General features: G+C 35.2%; 2 protein-coding genes across 2 annotated transcripts; both read right to left on the bottom strand.

Annotated features, from left to right (window-relative positions):
• Nucleotides 1–68: 68 nt before the first annotated feature.
• On the bottom strand, nucleotides 69–2,112 carry LOC138319009 (orexin receptor type 2-like). The gene has a single exon (XM_069261887.1). The coding sequence runs from the start codon at nucleotides 1,934–1,936 to the stop codon at nucleotides 758–760; it is 1,179 nt and encodes a 392-aa protein (XP_069117988.1). The 5' UTR covers nucleotides 1,937–2,112; the 3' UTR covers nucleotides 69–757.
• Nucleotides 2,113–5,951: 3,839 nt separating this feature from the next.
• Nucleotides 5,952–13,209, bottom strand: LOC138319008 (interferon alpha-inducible protein 27-like protein 2). Its single transcript, XM_069261886.1, has 4 exons — nucleotides 13,086–13,209; nucleotides 11,955–12,318; nucleotides 7,698–7,939; nucleotides 5,952–6,131 (listed from the first exon to the last, which is right to left on the bottom strand). Exons 2-3 carry the CDS (start codon nucleotides 12,292–12,294, stop codon nucleotides 7,725–7,727), a joined length of 555 nt encoding a protein of 184 aa, XP_069117987.1. The 5' UTR covers nucleotides 12,295–12,318; nucleotides 13,086–13,209; the 3' UTR covers nucleotides 5,952–6,131; nucleotides 7,698–7,724.
• Nucleotides 13,210–18,349: the final 5,140 nt, after the last annotated feature.

Below are 18,349 nucleotides of genomic sequence, written 5' to 3'. Positions count from 1 at the left end.
TAAAGTAATGACAATGTTAATGCTGTAAACGTACTGATACTAGCAACATAGGTAGAGCTGAACTCACCTCAGTTTTGTCAACGACAATTTGGTTTTATTCACGTTATATACCAGAACACATAACAATGACCAGTAAATAATTCAATTTTGCTTGTTACGAGCATTTTCATTGGCTTAAAAATTTACTTTATCAGCCCATAAAGTAAAAAATGGCGTCGCCGTTTGTAACGTTGCTTCTGATTGGCTGAGATGACGGCGTAATGATTTCATAGACAAAAGAGTATAAAAATGAATTTTGAATATTGAAGAGATTATCTTTAGTAAATTGAATTATAAGGATTAATTTGAATAGATTTTTTATGTTATGGAGATTTAACACAAAAATCTGAGTGTACTCTCATCATAAACCGCTTCGCGGTTTATTTAGAGTACACTCAGATTTTTGTGTTATATCTCCATAACATAAAAAATCTATTCAAGTTAATCCTTAAATAAAAAAACAATTTACTCATGCTAAATGTTACTATTCTGAAATGTTTTTACAACGACACGTTATATCATCAGGGTTGTCGTTAGATCTGTGCAATCTGATAACATTGATTCCCTGATATCAATACCACCAAGACTTTATAAAGCGCTGTTCAATATAAGCAAGGCGATGACATTAATGGAAATGAATGGCTTCAGTTCATACAGATGCACAGTATATCATCATTGTTTCTGAGTTTTGAAATACGCTCATTCAAGTAAGTAGATACTAAACTCTTCTAGCACATTTCAGACAGCCCAACAATGACAGCATTTCTTTCCGCAGTGACTTGTCGAAAAATCCATATATAATGGGGTTCACAATGTTGTTTATTATGTATAAGGAATATGCACTACGAAAACCGACGATCTCCCAGTTAGATTTGGTAAGCCAGACGTTTCGATCTAGAGAGTCCCAAACTATTGCAGTTAGGGTAGGAACGAAACAAATGACGTACACCAAAGTTATAACAAGGAACATAAGCGACAACCTGTTTCCCGCCATTCTCATCTTCCTCGAAGATTTATGGTGCGTCGAACCCCTTTTAATGGAGCTTTGCGACTCTGAAACGGTTGATGATTTCCTGGCGTACCCCTCACTGATAACATCTGAGGAGGAGGATTCACACATAGCCGCTGTCTTCACATCTTGTCTGTATTTTACACGCCCATAGATTGTCTTACCGACCAAAACGTAAAGAACACACAATACGAATAGATTCCCAACACAGATCGTCAGAACCAGAAGATTGTACGCAAACGGGAACATACGGGATCCCATTACTTCTACAGAAGCGCAGACATACCCGGTCACATTTAACTGTGGGTTAGATATTGACCCTATCCCGGTTGTGAACAAGCTTGGAATCGACGCAAGAAAAACGAACATCAACGTAAACAGCACACTTAGTCGCTTCGTTCTCAGTGTCATTTTAGGTTTGAACGGCTGACAGATTCTTTGGAATCGCTGTATAGCAATGATTGTAAGCATAAGCGCAGAAGAAGACCCTGCGAACTGGCTCAGCATGAAGAACACCTTACACAAGAATTCATCCGGGTACCGTACAGGATTAAAGTTAATGATGATGTTGGCAGAAGAACATATCACACATGCCACGGCGTCTATACCTGCCAGGTATGGAATGAAGAATCTATCTTCTGACACCTTCCGTAGTTTGAACTTATATATGTAGATGACCATAGTGTTGCCAAGAAGTCCTAGCAACATGTACACAAAGAGAATGATGGTGTTTGGTAGTAGGAGACTGGCCACACGACTGTTCCATACGTCATGTACTTCCCACGGAGACAATATCGACGTGTTGTTCATGATGATAAAATCCATAGATACCGTACGTTGGACAAGACGATAAAAATATATCAGTGTCTCCAGAGCATCAACATGCATTTATGTGATCGTGACCAGGATACATAAACTACGTATGGTGGTTTACATGACACTTCATCTCCCACTTCAGTATTAATAAACGATTAAAGCTTGTGACTTTACGTAAAGTCTTTTTCCTTGACTTGTTTAAGATCTGAGCGCCTTATTGGGTGTTTCGTTTCGCTCCAGCAGATTATGATACACTGGTTTTTTTCAAGGACATTGAATGTGTAATGTCCTACTATCCCGGTCTGTGATGTGTAATGTCCTACTTTCCCGGTGTGTGGACTACAACAAATTCCTACATTTTCACAAGAATTATACGTGTTTATTGTATTTAATTTGATTACATCATATTGCGTTTGACATATTATGTTGAAAGGTTGACAAAGACATAACATATATATCTCTATAAATGTGGTCCCACGTATGTAATGGCAGAAGTAGTTGTGTGAGAACTCTGGAGGGTTGTTGATTTAATTCCGGTTACTTATAATGTACCAGTATTATAAAACATAACGATCTCATTACACAACTTAATTTTTCGGGCCATTTTGCATCTTGAAATTCTCGAAATCCAGTATTTCCCTATAAGTGATTTCAGTAAATAACTATAGGCCATGGGCTAGGAGGGTCCCACATGCACCCCCCCCAAAAAAAAAACCTCCGAACCAATATTTTTCTGAACCCTTATGACCCACTGATCACAAATCAAAATGTTAACATTGCATAAGTTTGGATGAACTTCCGGTTATGATGACGTCATAAAGATGGCCGCCATATCGAATTTCACAAAAAAATTGAAAAATAGTCATAACATTGACATTTTTCAACCGAAGTAGACAAATGAGGTATCAAAATGACCACAATAGAACGACAAATACATATCAGGACCAAATAATCCGATATATGTAGTGATTTGTACGCAAAAAATGAAAAAATAAGATTTTAAGCTCAAAAATGGTGATTTTTCAGCCAATTTTTCATACGTGGCTTGACGCAGCTAAAATGTTTCCCAACAGCAAATTATTACTCGTAATCAGTTATTCAAACTCCTATCAATCAGTAAAAACAACAACAACAACAGCAAAAATATATAGAAAAGCAAAAAAAGAAATTATTGTTATACCCTCAATTTTGTAGATTGGCAGCCTCTCAAAAATAATTATTATAGCACAACACCTACTGATAGCGTAACAAATGTAAGCTAAGCTAAGCCTGTGTTTCCGTTAATATCATTAACAATTTCCAAAACATTTGTGTCTTTGAAAATGAGCAGATTCATTGTTTATTTCATAAGCATAGCATAAGCAAAATGTCAGATGGTTACTACAATGTCACATATGTCTTTCACTGGTTCTCAATGATAACCATTATCATTGTGCGTGCTTTCTCGCCTCAATGCACTATCCACTGAAGAGACTCGGCATATCTGGTAGCTGGCACATGCAGTCCGAATCAGAGTAATCGAGATATCAGTATCTAATTCGTCGAAAGTCAGAGCGTCGTCTTCGATGTCGATGAGCTGATGTGACACTATATTACCAGTGTTGTTCTAGCCTGTCATCTTTTATGACACATCCATGGCCAGAGTTCATATCAGGAACAACAGGTTCAGGGATGTGGGATCTCTTTCAGAGTCTAACATATCGTACATATATGCTGTTTCAGACTTCTCCTGCATAATGGAAATTACACCAGATCCACATTCTTCCAATGGTAGAATTGGTTTCTCCTTCGCACATAGCTCCATAATTCGTATGAAGTACTATTCATCAATCTTGTGGACCCTCGTACAACCATAAATGGCACAGGTGATATCATCGAGGTCATTAATGAGGCCATAAATGTTAAATGCTTTTCATTGGTCTGACTTTTCCCACTCCCTTGAAGGTGCTGGTTGTGTCACATCTGGTGTATGCGTAAAGAGACCATTGCAGACTCTCCAGTAAAAAGGTCTCTACAGTGCTTTCCAGACTTGGCAAAGAGTGAAACCTCACTGCAGACCTCATTTATGACCTCAAAGAATCCACCTGTGCCACCTATGGTCACTGAGGTTCACAAGAATGAGGAATTGTGCTTCATACGAATTAAGGAGAACCAACTCAACCCTCTGCAGAATGTGGATCTGGTGTCTTTTCCATTATGCCGGGGAAGTCTGGAACATCATATACGATATGTGAATCTAGGTGAAACTAGGTTGGAAACAGGAAGAGCTCCGACATCCCTGAATCCGATGTTTCTGATGTTAACTCTGACCATGGACGGTTGACAAGTGAGAATCACGATGGTGTCCCGGTAATGTAATATCACATCAGGTCATCGAGGTCGAAGACGACACTCTGGCGAGAAAGCACGCACAACGAAAATGATTATCATTATGAACTAGTGAAAGAAATATATGACACTGTAGTAACCATCTTTTATTTCCTTACGTTATACACAGGAAATAAACAATGGATGTGCTCATTCTAAAAGACACAACACGTTTCGAAAAGTGTCATGGTATTTACGGAATTTTAATTTGATACCCTATAGCTATTAGTTGGCGCTTTGCTGTAATAATTCAGTTTGAGAGGCTACTAGTCTACAAAAATTCGAACATGAAAATGGATTATTTTGAAGTCCCACTTAGATATCCAGCCAACTTTAAATTCAAATTTGTTAAGATATAAATCGTCAATAGCCATTGTTATATTCAGGAAATTCCAAGACACCAGGAAACTAGTGTCAGCGGTTTGGAAAAAATAACAATCATATGCCGAATCCGGTGATGATTTGTAAACCAAATGATGGTATAACAACAATTCCTATATATTTTTGTTGTTGTCGTTGTTGTTGTTTTAACCAATTGATAAGAGGTCAAATAACTGATTACGATCAATATTAATTATTGAGAAACACTTTTGCTACGTGAAGCCAAATATGAAAAAAATGCTGAAAAATTACCATTTTTGAGCTTAAAATCGCATTTTTTTCATTTCCTGCGTTCAAATCACTACATATATTTGATTATTTGGTCCTGACATGTGTTTGTTGTTCTATTGTGGTCATTTTGATACCTCATTTGTCTACTTCAGTTGAAAAATGTCAATGTTATGACAATTTTTCTTTTTTCAGTGGAAGTCGAAATGGTGGCCATCTTGATGACGTCATAACCGGAACTTATACGATGTTAACATTGGTTTTTGTTGTTTTTGTTGCTTAATCTGATTGATAAGTGGTCAAAACACTTATTAGAAATAATAGTTTGATGTTGGGAAACATTTGTGCTGCATCAAGCCAAATATGAAAAATTTGCTGAAAAATCACCACTTTTGAGCTTAAAATCAGATTTTTTCATTTCCTGCGTAGAAGTCACTACATATATTGGATTTTTTGGTCCTGATATGTATTTGTTGTTCAATTGTGGTCATTTTGATACATCATTTGTCTACTTCGGTTGAAAAATGTCAATGTTATGACTATTTTTCAATTTTTAGTGAAATTCGAGATGGCGGCCATCTTTATGACGTCATAACCGGAAGTTCATCCCAACTTATGCAATGTTAACATTTTGATTTGTGATCAGTGGGTCATAAGGGTTCAGAAAAATATTGGTTCAGAGGTTTTGGGGGGGGGGTGCATGTGGGACCCTCCTAGCCCATGGCCTACTAGGGTCCTAGAGAAACCTGTACATGCATTTTGAGACATATCCCTTCAGTACTTTCTGAGAAATAGCAGTAGCAAACTTTAAGTATCAAAATCCGAGATTGTTTCCTGGTGTCTATCTTGATGACCGATCGGTCCCAATATGCAATATACACAACTACATTCTACATGTGAAATTTGAGAATGATCCCTGCAGTATTTTCTGAAAAACAACGATAACAAAAATTGTTAACAGGCGGACGGTGGAAGGACGGACCACGGACGAAAAGCGATTTGAATAGTCCACCATCTGATGACGATGGGTTGAAAATTCACAATCGCCAACATCTGAACTTGTAAAGTCTCTTTCAACGCACGTCTTAAATAAAGCAAGATAACACACAACCATTATACATTTTTATTGTGTATTTTCATTTCATTGTTTTTGTTAAGTTTCAAAATTGCTGAAAACTAGTTGCTAAAGGTCATGTTTTAAATTTTGGTTTCTCTCGGAATCTAGTCGACTTCAATTTTGACGCCGGGGAAGGAAACTCGTATACTACAATGACATTAATTTTGTAGTTACCTGTATCAAAACAGAATAAATAAAGTTACAAATCATGACCCTATTTTTCCAGAACTTGTAACCGAAATAAAAAATATATCGATAAACCTGATATAATTATGCAATATAATTGATTTGTCACACAATAATATACCTAATTAATGTACACTTTGTGTATTTCAATGTTGATACTACCACAATTATACCAATTTTTACAAACTTGTTTCGTTACATTAATATTGATATAACTTATACATGAGACCAAGTTCAAAAATATTTTGCCAATCATGATTCACCATTTATTTTCGAAAATAGTACTTAACTATGGATAAAAATATAAAATATTACACATTCATATATATTATAACGCTTTTAAACCTCTTTTCAATAAAAGGTGTAATGATAAATGTATTAAATGTATTATCACGAATGATATATAAATAAATCATTGACACTAAGGAAACAAGCACTTGTTTATATAAGTGAGATCTGAGCTGTTTTACTATACAGTTGTTTTATGTATATTTGTCAAGAGTCAAAACTCTTTTCCCGATGCGTTGGGACCAGCCCGATTAACTGTTTATAGGGTTGGTCCCAACACCGAGGGGAAAGAGTTTTGACTGTTGACTGACATGACATGAAACAAATGTTCTGGTACACGTACCTGAACGATCCAGAGCCTTAATGAATTAGCAATAAAGCAGTAATAGCGATGTCTTTCTTCATTTGAAAACTCCCATTTTATACATTACAACAGCTTTAAAATTCGTTCTTTCTCCGAATTATTTGTTCACGTTTCACGTAGAGTTTCTATTTTCCTTAACACCAAAATGTCCTCAATCCGAGATATGATTTTATCATAAGCGCGTGTAAAAATTGAGTGCCGGTCAACAATCAAGCTTTTGACTGACCGGTCCGTAACGATTTTCAAACAAATCTATTTGAAAACAGTCTATATAACTTTATTGACATGTGAAAATTTCTGTTCCTATTCTGATAGACTCAAACATTCGCCAGACACTAAATACTTTCTTAAGGTTTTTAGAACATGTTTAAACTAATGATATTTTGTATATTTCTTAGGCGTACTTGAACATGATTACGTTGATAGTGTTTATACATCAGAGCTAACGTAAGGTTTTACTGTTGGCTAGATTGTTGTGTTGTTTGTAAACTTTGGCAAATTACGAAAAAAAGATAGAAAAGAAAAATGTACATTTCAGTTTAGTAAGTCCACAGGGTTCGGTACATATTGCTGTAACCAAATAACCATGCCATTATGTTTACTAGTGTCTAATATAGCATGTACATGAATTCCACTTTTTGACATTGTCATGCAAATGACCGTTCTTGATCAATCATACAAATGTACCGGATCATGTGGACTTACTAAATATAATTGATCATTTTTTTGCAGATTTTGTCAAACTTTACAAGCACCACAACAATCTATGACTCTAAAGAAGTATCTAAGGGTATGCCTGATGCATAAACACTCTTTATCAACTTTGTTGTGTTCAAGTATACGTAAAACGTGATATATAGGCATATACAATATCATTAGTTTAAACAGGGTTTAAAACTTACATGTGGTATCCCAGAATAAGGATCACTTCACTTGTCCCGTTTAGTTACTTTTTCTGTCAATTTTTCCACAGCAGTGACCCCTCCTAATGTGGCCCCGGCCGCAGTAGTGCCAACTGTGGCAGCCCCAGTTAGACCAAGTCCTGCTGCCCCAACTGACTGTAAGACGGCCACAGCTGACCCCGCCGCCACGCTTCCTCCGTTAGCAATTGCTGCGGCTGACATAGCCTTTGCTGCTAAGGAGCCTGGAAAATTAATCAAAATGAAAAATTAATGTTCACTAGGCCTATTTTGACAATTTCCCTTATGAATCGTTCATGGCTATCTGACATCAACAGTACTTCATGCCAACTAATTCGGAAAACCTCTTATAAACACGATTGAAGAGTTACGCGGTATTTTCGTCTTAGTTTTTTCTTAGTTGAAACCCCTTTGTCTACTGATTGCATCTGTGATTCTGACTGTCGTGGTGATGACAGTGGTATATGCTTATTAAATCCCACCAACCCTACAAACGACCGTAGACCTAAGCCCATAAGCAGTCTAAGACAGCTCTGTTCTAGTGTAGCAGGTTATGACAGATATTACCTAATGCTTCCAACCACATCTTAAACGAAATAGTATTTTTTTTCAGATTCCCAGAATCTTTGTCAACTGGTTAGAAACGTAACACCACAGTCTTGCACCAACCGGATATGACGTCTACAAGATGGCAACATATACCAATAAGTCTTTATTTAGTGATCAAATGCGACAACGTAGGCACCAGAACGACAGGACTGTTGTTTAGATTACAAAATATTTTGTTGGTCAATACCATGTAAATGGAATATTTCATTATGATGCAAAGAAATACTATTTTCTTGTTTCGTACAATGAACTTAGTATGTAAGAAAGGCATGTACATGAAATACTTATAATTTATTTAGAAGTATATCTGTAAAACATTTAAAGTTATATGTGCCGTATTTTTCATACTCACGAATCAAGATAAGCTTTTAATGTTTTTCAACATCAAAAGTTACCAACATTTTGATAATTACAATATTTTCACTGTATTGATTTTAATTTTACAAATACAATTAAGAGCAGAAAATAGTTTTTAGCAGTACTGCCAAAAATCATTATATGTACATCTATAATGAAGCGAAATAACTACCTACGGTCAGACCAAGAAGCCAAATTGTGGTCTACATTTTCATTTCACATTGTTACAGTGTTATTAGTCCATTTAAACATAGATAAGGCATAAATAACCACACTTATACAGTACATAATTTCTGTCTTGTAACTTACGTTTATACGTCATCTGAGGCCATTTGAACGATTATCACGGCTGATTTCATCGAACATTATGATTTTCAATAGATCAATGAAGAAAAAAATAACAAGTCAAAATTTTCGCCTAGTTATTACGGCACATATAACTTTAAGCAATGATGTGAATATTTTAACTTTATCGGGGTATGAAAGATGTTTCCAAACTGTATCTGCGTAGCGGTAGAGGATTCTCACAAAAGTTTGCAAACACAATTTATTCTTAACCCGATTAAGTTAAAAACAATGTAACATCAATGGTAATAATTATTTTTTAGACTATTTGATAACATAGAATACGTTAACGTACGATTCCATTGATTTTCAAATGGATTTGGTTTTTTTTTCAATCAATACGCAACGTCGACATCTTTATTGTGACGTAATGATAACGTCGGATTTTCGCACCATTCTCGGATTTTTCTTTATTTAAGCATGGATGTCACTATTTTTTAATTTTATCGGGGTATGAAAAAACATTTGTTTGCAAACTGTGTGAATCCGCGTAGCGTATTCTTACAAAAGTTTGCAAACAATTTTTTTTCATAACCCGATAAAATTAAACAAGAGGCCCAAGAGGCCGTTGACGGTCACCTGAGTGCTGATACAGAAAAAGCATTGCAAAGTTGGTTTAAATCTGTAAAAAGTATTTACCAATTAGAATTAACTTTAAAGTTGAACCTTCGTATTAGTATTTTTCTTTTTTGTTTTTCTTTTTGATAGTTAGTGTATTATGTTACCAAAATTTATGCTTTAAATTCCAAATGTTTATGATTTTATTTTCCTAATGTGTATGGATGCTGAACGTGATAATACAACCAATTTGGGGCCTTTTAGGTTTTTTTGAGTCTGTTAATTTGTCATATTTCCATGTTTAAATAGTAAATACTTGATCATCAACTTCTTCTGAATAGGCGAGCTTTGCTGTTCTCCAATAGTTCTTGTTTCCTATTAGAATGACCAAATAATGCTCAAAAATGTGTTTTCCCAATATAAACTATAGTAAACTTGACCCCTTACCCAGGGGGGAACGTGAGACCCCAGGGTCATATAATTCACAATTTTTGTAAAGGACCTCAAGACCTTTCAATCTATGAAGAGTATTTGATTCTACGTTTTCTGGAATTTCAGAAGAAGATTTTTGAAGTTTTAGCCTATTTGACCCCTTTTGGCCCCACCCCTCAGGCCCCTTGGGGCTGGGACCGTACAATTCACAAATTTGGTTGACCTTTGGCTATGGAAGGTTTCTGCAAAATTTCAACAATTTTGGTTCAGGAGTTTTGGAGAAGAAGTCGATAAAGTAAATTGTTTATCGCCATACGACGGACGACGCACGACGACGGTCAAAAGGCGATTCGTCTCAGGTGACCTAAAAATAGTGACATCAATACTTATAATTAATTTTATACTCTATTTGATAAAATGAAGTATGTTTAAATGTAACTTTATAATGGTTTTTTAAAGGGATTCTTTTTTCCGAATCAATACGCAACGTCAATGTCTCTAATGTGACGTCACGATACATTTGTAACGTCGGGGTTTCGCGCCATTATCGGAGTGGTTTTTTTATAGTGGTATGCAAAAAAAATATTGGCCAATCAGAAAGCCAGATTTGGTATGAAAAAAATATTATAGTAGTATGAAGTAAAAGTATCTGCCAATCAGAAAGCCAGCTTTAGTATGAAAAAAGACAAATAAATTATTCAACAGTGACACCAAAATAACCACACTAGGCACTTTTAAAAGACTAGGTTTGGTAATGCGGCTGGAGCCAAGAATTCTTAGGACAGTAAGCCCCTGTGAACCAAACCACTCACTGTCGTTGGCCTTGGGGTCAAGGAACGACACAAATATGGTGCGTTTCCTCTCACGAGAAACGTACCAAACTCTGTCGATTTTGATAAAAAACGAATATGAAAAAAATAACATAATCAAAGCCGTGTGGCTATAATTTCAGTAGAAATATTTAAAGCACTGAATACTCACTGAGGGAGGATGTGACGTTGGCATCATGAATGACCAGCATCAAGATGGATCTCAAATTTAAGTTATATGTGCCATAACTGGGCGAAAAGTTTGACATGCTATTTTTCAACGTTAATCTATTGAAAACCATAATGATTTTGGCAGTGCTGCCAAAAATCATTTTCACGTCTTGTTTGTACATGTAAAATTAAAACCTATGCATTGAAAGCACTCTAATTTTCAAAAAGTTGGTAATTTTTGGTGGTGAATAACATATTAAAAGCTCATCTTGATTCACAAGTATGAAAAATAAACTGATGCATCATTTCTGGTTCAATCGTCTTGATACAGCCATTGTTAAGCTTAGCATGGCGACAGATTCTTTCTAGCGAAGTTCAGAAACAAGACAACAAGTTGATATATGACACACATGAAACATCAAGAACTACAAAGATTTGTGTACAGACATGAGAGAACCTACAAGAACTTTATTCAGGTCCTGATTATCAGTGCGTGTAAACATACCTACAGGTGTAATGCTGACTTATCCGATGCAATCCACTCTGTTGGATGAGGCTGTATCACATGGCTTATTACATGTAATGCAGCTGTATCACATGGCTTATTACATGTAATGCAGCTTCGTGACGTTACTTGCTGAACAAAATTAACATTTGTTTCGGTAAAATGTTATTTTCCGAAACTATACTGCTTTTTACTATTAAGAAGTAAAACAATATAATTTGCATTGAAATGTCACACATTTTTTATGAATGGAGAATGAACTCGCAGTCGCAATTTTTTTCATATTTGTTTGAAAATGTTGGGCTAACATACTGGTAAAATTGTAATAATGACAACTGAGGTATGAGAGAAAAATACTCAATGCCTCGAGTTTTACAAAATTTTGTGACCCTCGGGTAGAATATTTCTATCCTTTAATTTATATCCATATATGAAGAGTCTGATATTATATACCTGCTACTACTCCTCCGGCAGAGAATCCAACAGCGCCAAGCACGACTGGCGTGGCCAGCACAGCTGTCGCACCACCAGCGATGGACAATCCTATCTTAGCCCACAGAGGCAAAGATTTCTTCGGAGTCGGAGCGTGTTTCTCACTGGAATCCTTTTCCTCTTCCTCAGAATCGGATTCGCTGGCAACTTTAGATTCATTATCTTTTTTGACTTGTGCTTGTCGTAAAGTTGACAATGGGTATGTTTTCTCTCTCTCCATATTACCCCGTAAACATCGAGCTCTATTTCCGTGGGTTAAGGATTCTATAGCTCTATAGACGTGTCTGCCTTGTCTCAGCATTGATTTTCGGTGAAGTAAATAATCCTTTTAAACAATAAAAATGTATGTATATAACTTTTATTGCCCACTTGAAACAGCCCACATATGGCCTTTGCTTTAGTAAGAATGAGCGGTATAGTTTTATTACCTCCGTGGGTATTGCATTATGTTATGTTTATTACAAGAACAAAAATTAGATAAGTTCTGATGTACCAAAAGTATACAACCCAAACCTACTCATCATCATCATCATCATCATCGTTTTCATGCCATGTGAATAATAAGCAACGTCACCTGTACAGTCTAAATAAAAATATATTCACACGTGTGAGCCGCTCCCAATTCCGTGTTGTGGGGGTTGGGTTTGTTCGTGATGATAAAATGTCAGCTGTGGTGAACGGGAGATAACCCCGTTTTAGAACTTATAAATTCTTGACACAGCTGATCGATATTACAGTTACAAGGCAGTTTAAGTAAACAAAAACATTCGTGACAAACCAACAGGAAATATTGCCAGTTTTTTCAGTTTATCTATACACGTGTTGATAACAAATCTTTCTTATTTATTGAACACTTTTCATTCATTACTTATTACTAAATGTTAAGTTCAACATTCAGGTATTTATCACGGGCATGGAACTGTGAAATTAGGTAGGCTTTCGTTGATTTTACCACCAGTCATTTTCTATCTACCTATCTTATCCTATATGACAACACGACACACGTAAAGGAGTGGTCTAAGTTCCGTTAGGCCCTCATACAAGGCTTATGATATTCTATGTATGTGATGTAACAACTCCATGCATACATACCTTACACCGCAGATTCCATCCCTAAGATATAACCGGAAGTCCACTAGTATAGGTCAACAGTGATATGGGTATTATCTGGAACTATCCTGGTGGTTAACATAGTTTTGTGTGATGTTGATATTTGGGTGTTTAATCGGTCTAGATATTACATAAAAAATATTTATGTTTATATATGTCATTGGTGTTATTGTTTAACAGGTTTTATATATATATATATATATATTTGTTTAACAGGTTATATATATATATATATATATATATAAATTATAGGATAGGTCTAAATGTAGTAAACATTTGCTGATTCTGAGGTCCCTGTGGCTTGTTTCACTCGCAACATACGGGCATGTGTACACAATATATTATTAGTATATTTATTCGGGGATATACCAGAGGTGTGGTCAGGATGGTATGACACACTGAATTTGTTTTAAAAGTTTGAATCTTTATACAAATAATGCATTTAATTTTGCCTGTCATACCTTAAAATTGAATTATATATGTATGACCTCTTGTTATGCACAATGTGTATCTGAGTGTAATTAAAGAATTTAATTGATATGGTACACTTGTTCCTGAACTATTATCAGAATAAATATTTATTTAAAAATTCCCTAAATATGATGTATTTGAAGTATAGGGGGTGGAGATCTCAGTTCGCGTTCTTTAATAAAGGCAACGTGTTCTTTTTTAAGTTAATGTTAAAAAGCATATATAGACTAGTTTCATGTCGTAAAACGATGCGAAAAAGAGAGATGTCAAAATCACCGATGGTAGTTGCAAAATTATAACAAGAAAATCTAGATATATATTTTGAAAAGCCGTTCTACGGCAGATGTATGAAAAAGAAATCGGCATTTTCGGCGATCTCGTTGTCCAAAAAAATCCCATTTCGAGTTATGTATGATTTTTTTCATTCGGACCCAAAATTTACTTCGTATTATCCGAGTTCTTTAAACAAATATAAAGAGGAAATTCTGCCGGGACCGTCAAAGTACTTCGTATTAAGCCGGGTTTGTCGAATTAACCGAGTTCGTATCAACCAAGTTCCACTGTACATGTTAACAGAAAGAAAAAGAAAATCGATAAACTAAATATTCAAACTCACCCAACTGTGGTTGTCCACTGACCAAGTCGTATGAAGAGTCATTTAAAGGCCCACTACCTTTCCGAAACAGCTTTTAATTTTTAAAATGGAAATGTAAAACGAGATCGATTATTTTATAGAGTCGCATAAGTTATCAACTTACCGGTAATGCTACACTTATCATCGTCTTCTGAACAATTTAATTTAGATAAATAAAATGTTAATTTTCATAACGCGGGTCGTCTTATGTTTCCCGCCGTCGTGCTAAATACCGCGCGGTAGTTGATTATCACTGCAGCAGAAGGCAAAAGAGCGGGATGAAACCCAACTGTTATCATATATTACGCAGGATAACTTGCATATGTTTGGCGTTGTAACCTCATATTAGGCCATCCGTATAAATTTTCTTATGTTATTTGTGATTTTTAGAAACCTTTAAATTTTGCTCCGGAAAGGTAGTGGGCCTTTAACGCGGACGACCCACTCCATGCGATGGAATTTCTACATACAGTAGCGAGTCCGTCTATTAAGGTACCTTTTCAGTCCTTAACATACCTAAGGAAAGGATTTTCAGACTACCTAATAAAAAGAAATACGTTTAAACGTACGATTCCATTGATTTTCCAAGTTTTTTTTTTCCGAATCAATACGCAATGTCGCAGGAAAGCGAGCCAATGGAAGCGGCAAGGGGCGGAGACTCGTACAGTGACTAGGTTAGCGAAGGTTGCACGTGCGCGTACGCAGGTAAGGACAGCATTAGACTTGTTTACATGAACTGTCAAGGGTTAGTTACTAAGAGAAGTAACAAACTGAACAGCGATTTCTTTAAAAAAAAAAAACTTATTGATGTTAATGACATTCTTTTGTTTACCGAGACGTGGTCATCTCCATTGCGGGATATTGAGATTGAAAATTTTACATGTTTTCCCCTGCATAGAACTGTATATGTTAAAAATACTAAAAGAGACTCTGGTTGCCTTATTGTATATGTAAGAGATACAATCTCACAGGGTATCAACATTGTTAACAAGGATTCTGATGATATTATCATTATGCAACTTTCAAAAGATTACTTTGGTTTTGAGAGATATATTTTCCTATGTTTATGTTACGTACTGCCTGTTAATTCTGGTAGAAGAGCGCTGACGAATGCGGATACTCTTGACCGATTAAATGATCATTATTTAAATATATTGAATAATAATGTAGATCCTATACATGCTCCTATGGCATAAGCCTAATCCAATTCCAGTCGATTTGAGATATTGATTTAATTGTGCAAAAATTGAAGATGAATATCATTTTATCTTGGAATGTCCTATTTATGTAGATATTAGATCAAAACTGTTAAAAAAGAAATTTTGGTTTAGGCCTAATATGACTAAATTTATAGATCTCTTGACTTCAGAAAATAGTAGCATTGTTAAAAATTTAGCTATCTTTGTTCACAGAGCTTATGAAGTTAGAAATTCAATATTATTTGATAATTGATATATTTGTTGTATGCATCCTTTCGCTGATTTCTTTTTTATTTATATATATATATATAGTGTACATTCTTTTTCCAGAAAAGTCTGTTTACCATTTTCATGTCTGTATTTGTTTTGCACAAAGGCTTTTTAGCCTATTTGCTAAATGAAATAAAGATGATATCTCTGTTGTGACGTCACGGTGTCGACGGGATTTCGCGCCATTCTCATTTTATACCTGATTGACCTGATCTCTAGACCACCTTTACTTTCGACTTCTGTTATGTAGATTTCATCGAGTTGCGAATGTCCGATGTAATCAAGTTCGTTTCCTTCACTTAATTTTAGATCTTCCGATCCAATATATATATAAAGTCTGTGCTTTCCATTAATGGCACTTGTTTCCGTTTTCTAAAAACTATTGTACAAACACTTGATAAAAATGTACAATCCATTTTACATATATTAAAATAATATACTTCAGGTGAAATAAAGTTCTCTTCACCTGGCACAACAGCTCAATCATATGTACACAAATACACGAGGTTTGGACTAGCAGTTAGATCTCACTGTAGAAATCTGGCTTAAATTTCAAAGGATTATTCTTCCACTCATTGTTTAAGTTTGATTTTAATAAATTAATGCTTTCCGAGTTAACCACGTTGTACGATAAATTATTCCATGTGTTCTCTACTCTTAAAGCAAAGGAATTACTCCTGCACCGAAGTCTTGACTGCTGTTTTTAAGCGTTTTGTTGTGACCTCTCGTTCTCCTATCTTTGTTCCGGGGGAGTAATCCATTAGCAGAATGGCTCGTTTTGTCGAAACCATTAATAATTCTAAACACTTGGATCATATCATATCGTAGTCTCCTGTATTGTAGAGTTGGTAGGCCCAAAAGTTTCAGTCTTTCCGTATATGGTGTTTCACGGAGTCCATGCACTTGTTTTGTTGCACGTCTTTGCACGTTTTCTAACTCAATTATATCCTTTTTCAGAATTGGGTTCCAAATTGTTACTGAGTATTCCAGTTGTGGTCGTATTAGAGACTTATAGAGTGGAAGAAACATATCCTTGTCCAACATCGTGAATGATCGCTTTATCATTCCAATTAGCCTGTTCGCCTTTTTCGCACAATTTGCCACATGTAGACTAAACTTAAGTTCTGTGTCGAAAGTAACTCCAAGGTCTTTCTCATATTTGTCGCAAGTAATTTGTTGTATGGATCCATCTTCTTCTCGCATGATATACTCAAAGTTGGGATTTCTTTGTCCAAAATGTAGTGTTTTACACTTAGATGAATTAAACTTCAATTGCCATAGTGTTGACCATTCACTTAATTTGTCCAAATCATTTTGAATTTTTTCGGAATCTTCAAGTCGGTTACATGATCCGTAAGTTTTCGTATCATCCGCAAATAGCTTTGATTTTCCAAGTAATTTCCAGAAGTTCTGACTGTAGATTAACTGCAGTTGGTGTAGGTATGATGTTGAGGTCTTCTTTCGTAAACACACTTATATAATTTATATAGATATCTAGACCTGTTAAGTAATTTTCTTGTCGTTTTAAAGACATTTTTCTTGTATTTTTATTTTGCTTTTAAATTTACTGACACAGTGATTTGTGTTTCTAATGACATTTTCTATTTTCTGTGACCGTTTGTGTTATCTCATTTGTTTATTATCATTTGTTTTGTTGTATCAGTGTGTCTTCTGACCTAATGGTTCACATTACAAACTCGACGTACAATAAAGATATCATTGGCCAAGAATGTAGTATGATATGTGCGATAGACATCCGGAATAAATTCTTCCAGTTTAGTTATCTCTCTAAATGGACGTACGTTATATGAGTGCTCATCCTTTACAAACTGTCTTAAGACCACTCTGTGGTACGCCGAGTAAAAATTAAGTAACGTCGTTTAATTACAATGTATACGAAATATGAAGGTTGAATTATATAGTTGAAACACTACTGATAACATAATCCGCCTGATATCCGGTGACCTCGCCCATATACTATTTTTGCATATCACTGTTGTAATATACACTACGTTTATATCTAGATAAATTCCGATTTCTAGTAGCTATACTTATAACAACTTGAATATAAAGATTACATTAATATTGGCAGATTGAAACCAATTTTAATGTTGAAATATCTGCTTTTATTAAGATTTTTTTTGCCGGTAACTCCTGTTAGAACTAGAGTGACATTTTGTATACACATAAACGACTTTGGTGCTACTGAAAAAAACCTTACAAATGTAGATGATTAAGCTGATTAAGCTACATTTGTATGTTTTGTTGTTGTTGTCTTTTTACATTATGTAAGCTATTTGTATTAACCGTAGTTCTTACTAACTAATACCTTATTTGTTGACAAACTGAACGTAAAAGGTACATTCCTGGGAAAATAGTACAGTAGGTTTGGATCATAATTAACCAAATAGGTAAATAAGCATGTCATGTTATACTTAATCGTGTCAATAGAGGTACTCCCACATGTTGTTGTTTGTCTTTACACAAACATACACTTTCGAGCCCATTTTATTTTGACATGCATATTATGCTTGTTATTTATGATACCAAATGACATTCCAATCATCACAACTCTATAAAACAAAATATGCAAATATGCCATATGAAGACATTTTCATTAATACCAGTATTCGTATCAAATGCTACATTATATAATGACATTTGAGCATAGT

Source organism: Argopecten irradians, chromosome 3 (genome assembly GCF_041381155.1).
Source record: "Argopecten irradians isolate NY chromosome 3, Ai_NY, whole genome shotgun sequence".
Lineage (NCBI taxonomy): Eukaryota > Metazoa > Mollusca > Bivalvia > Pectinida > Pectinidae > Argopecten > Argopecten irradians.
The sequence above is the reverse complement of the archived record's forward strand: the minus strand, read 5'-3'. Positions and strand labels throughout refer to the sequence as shown.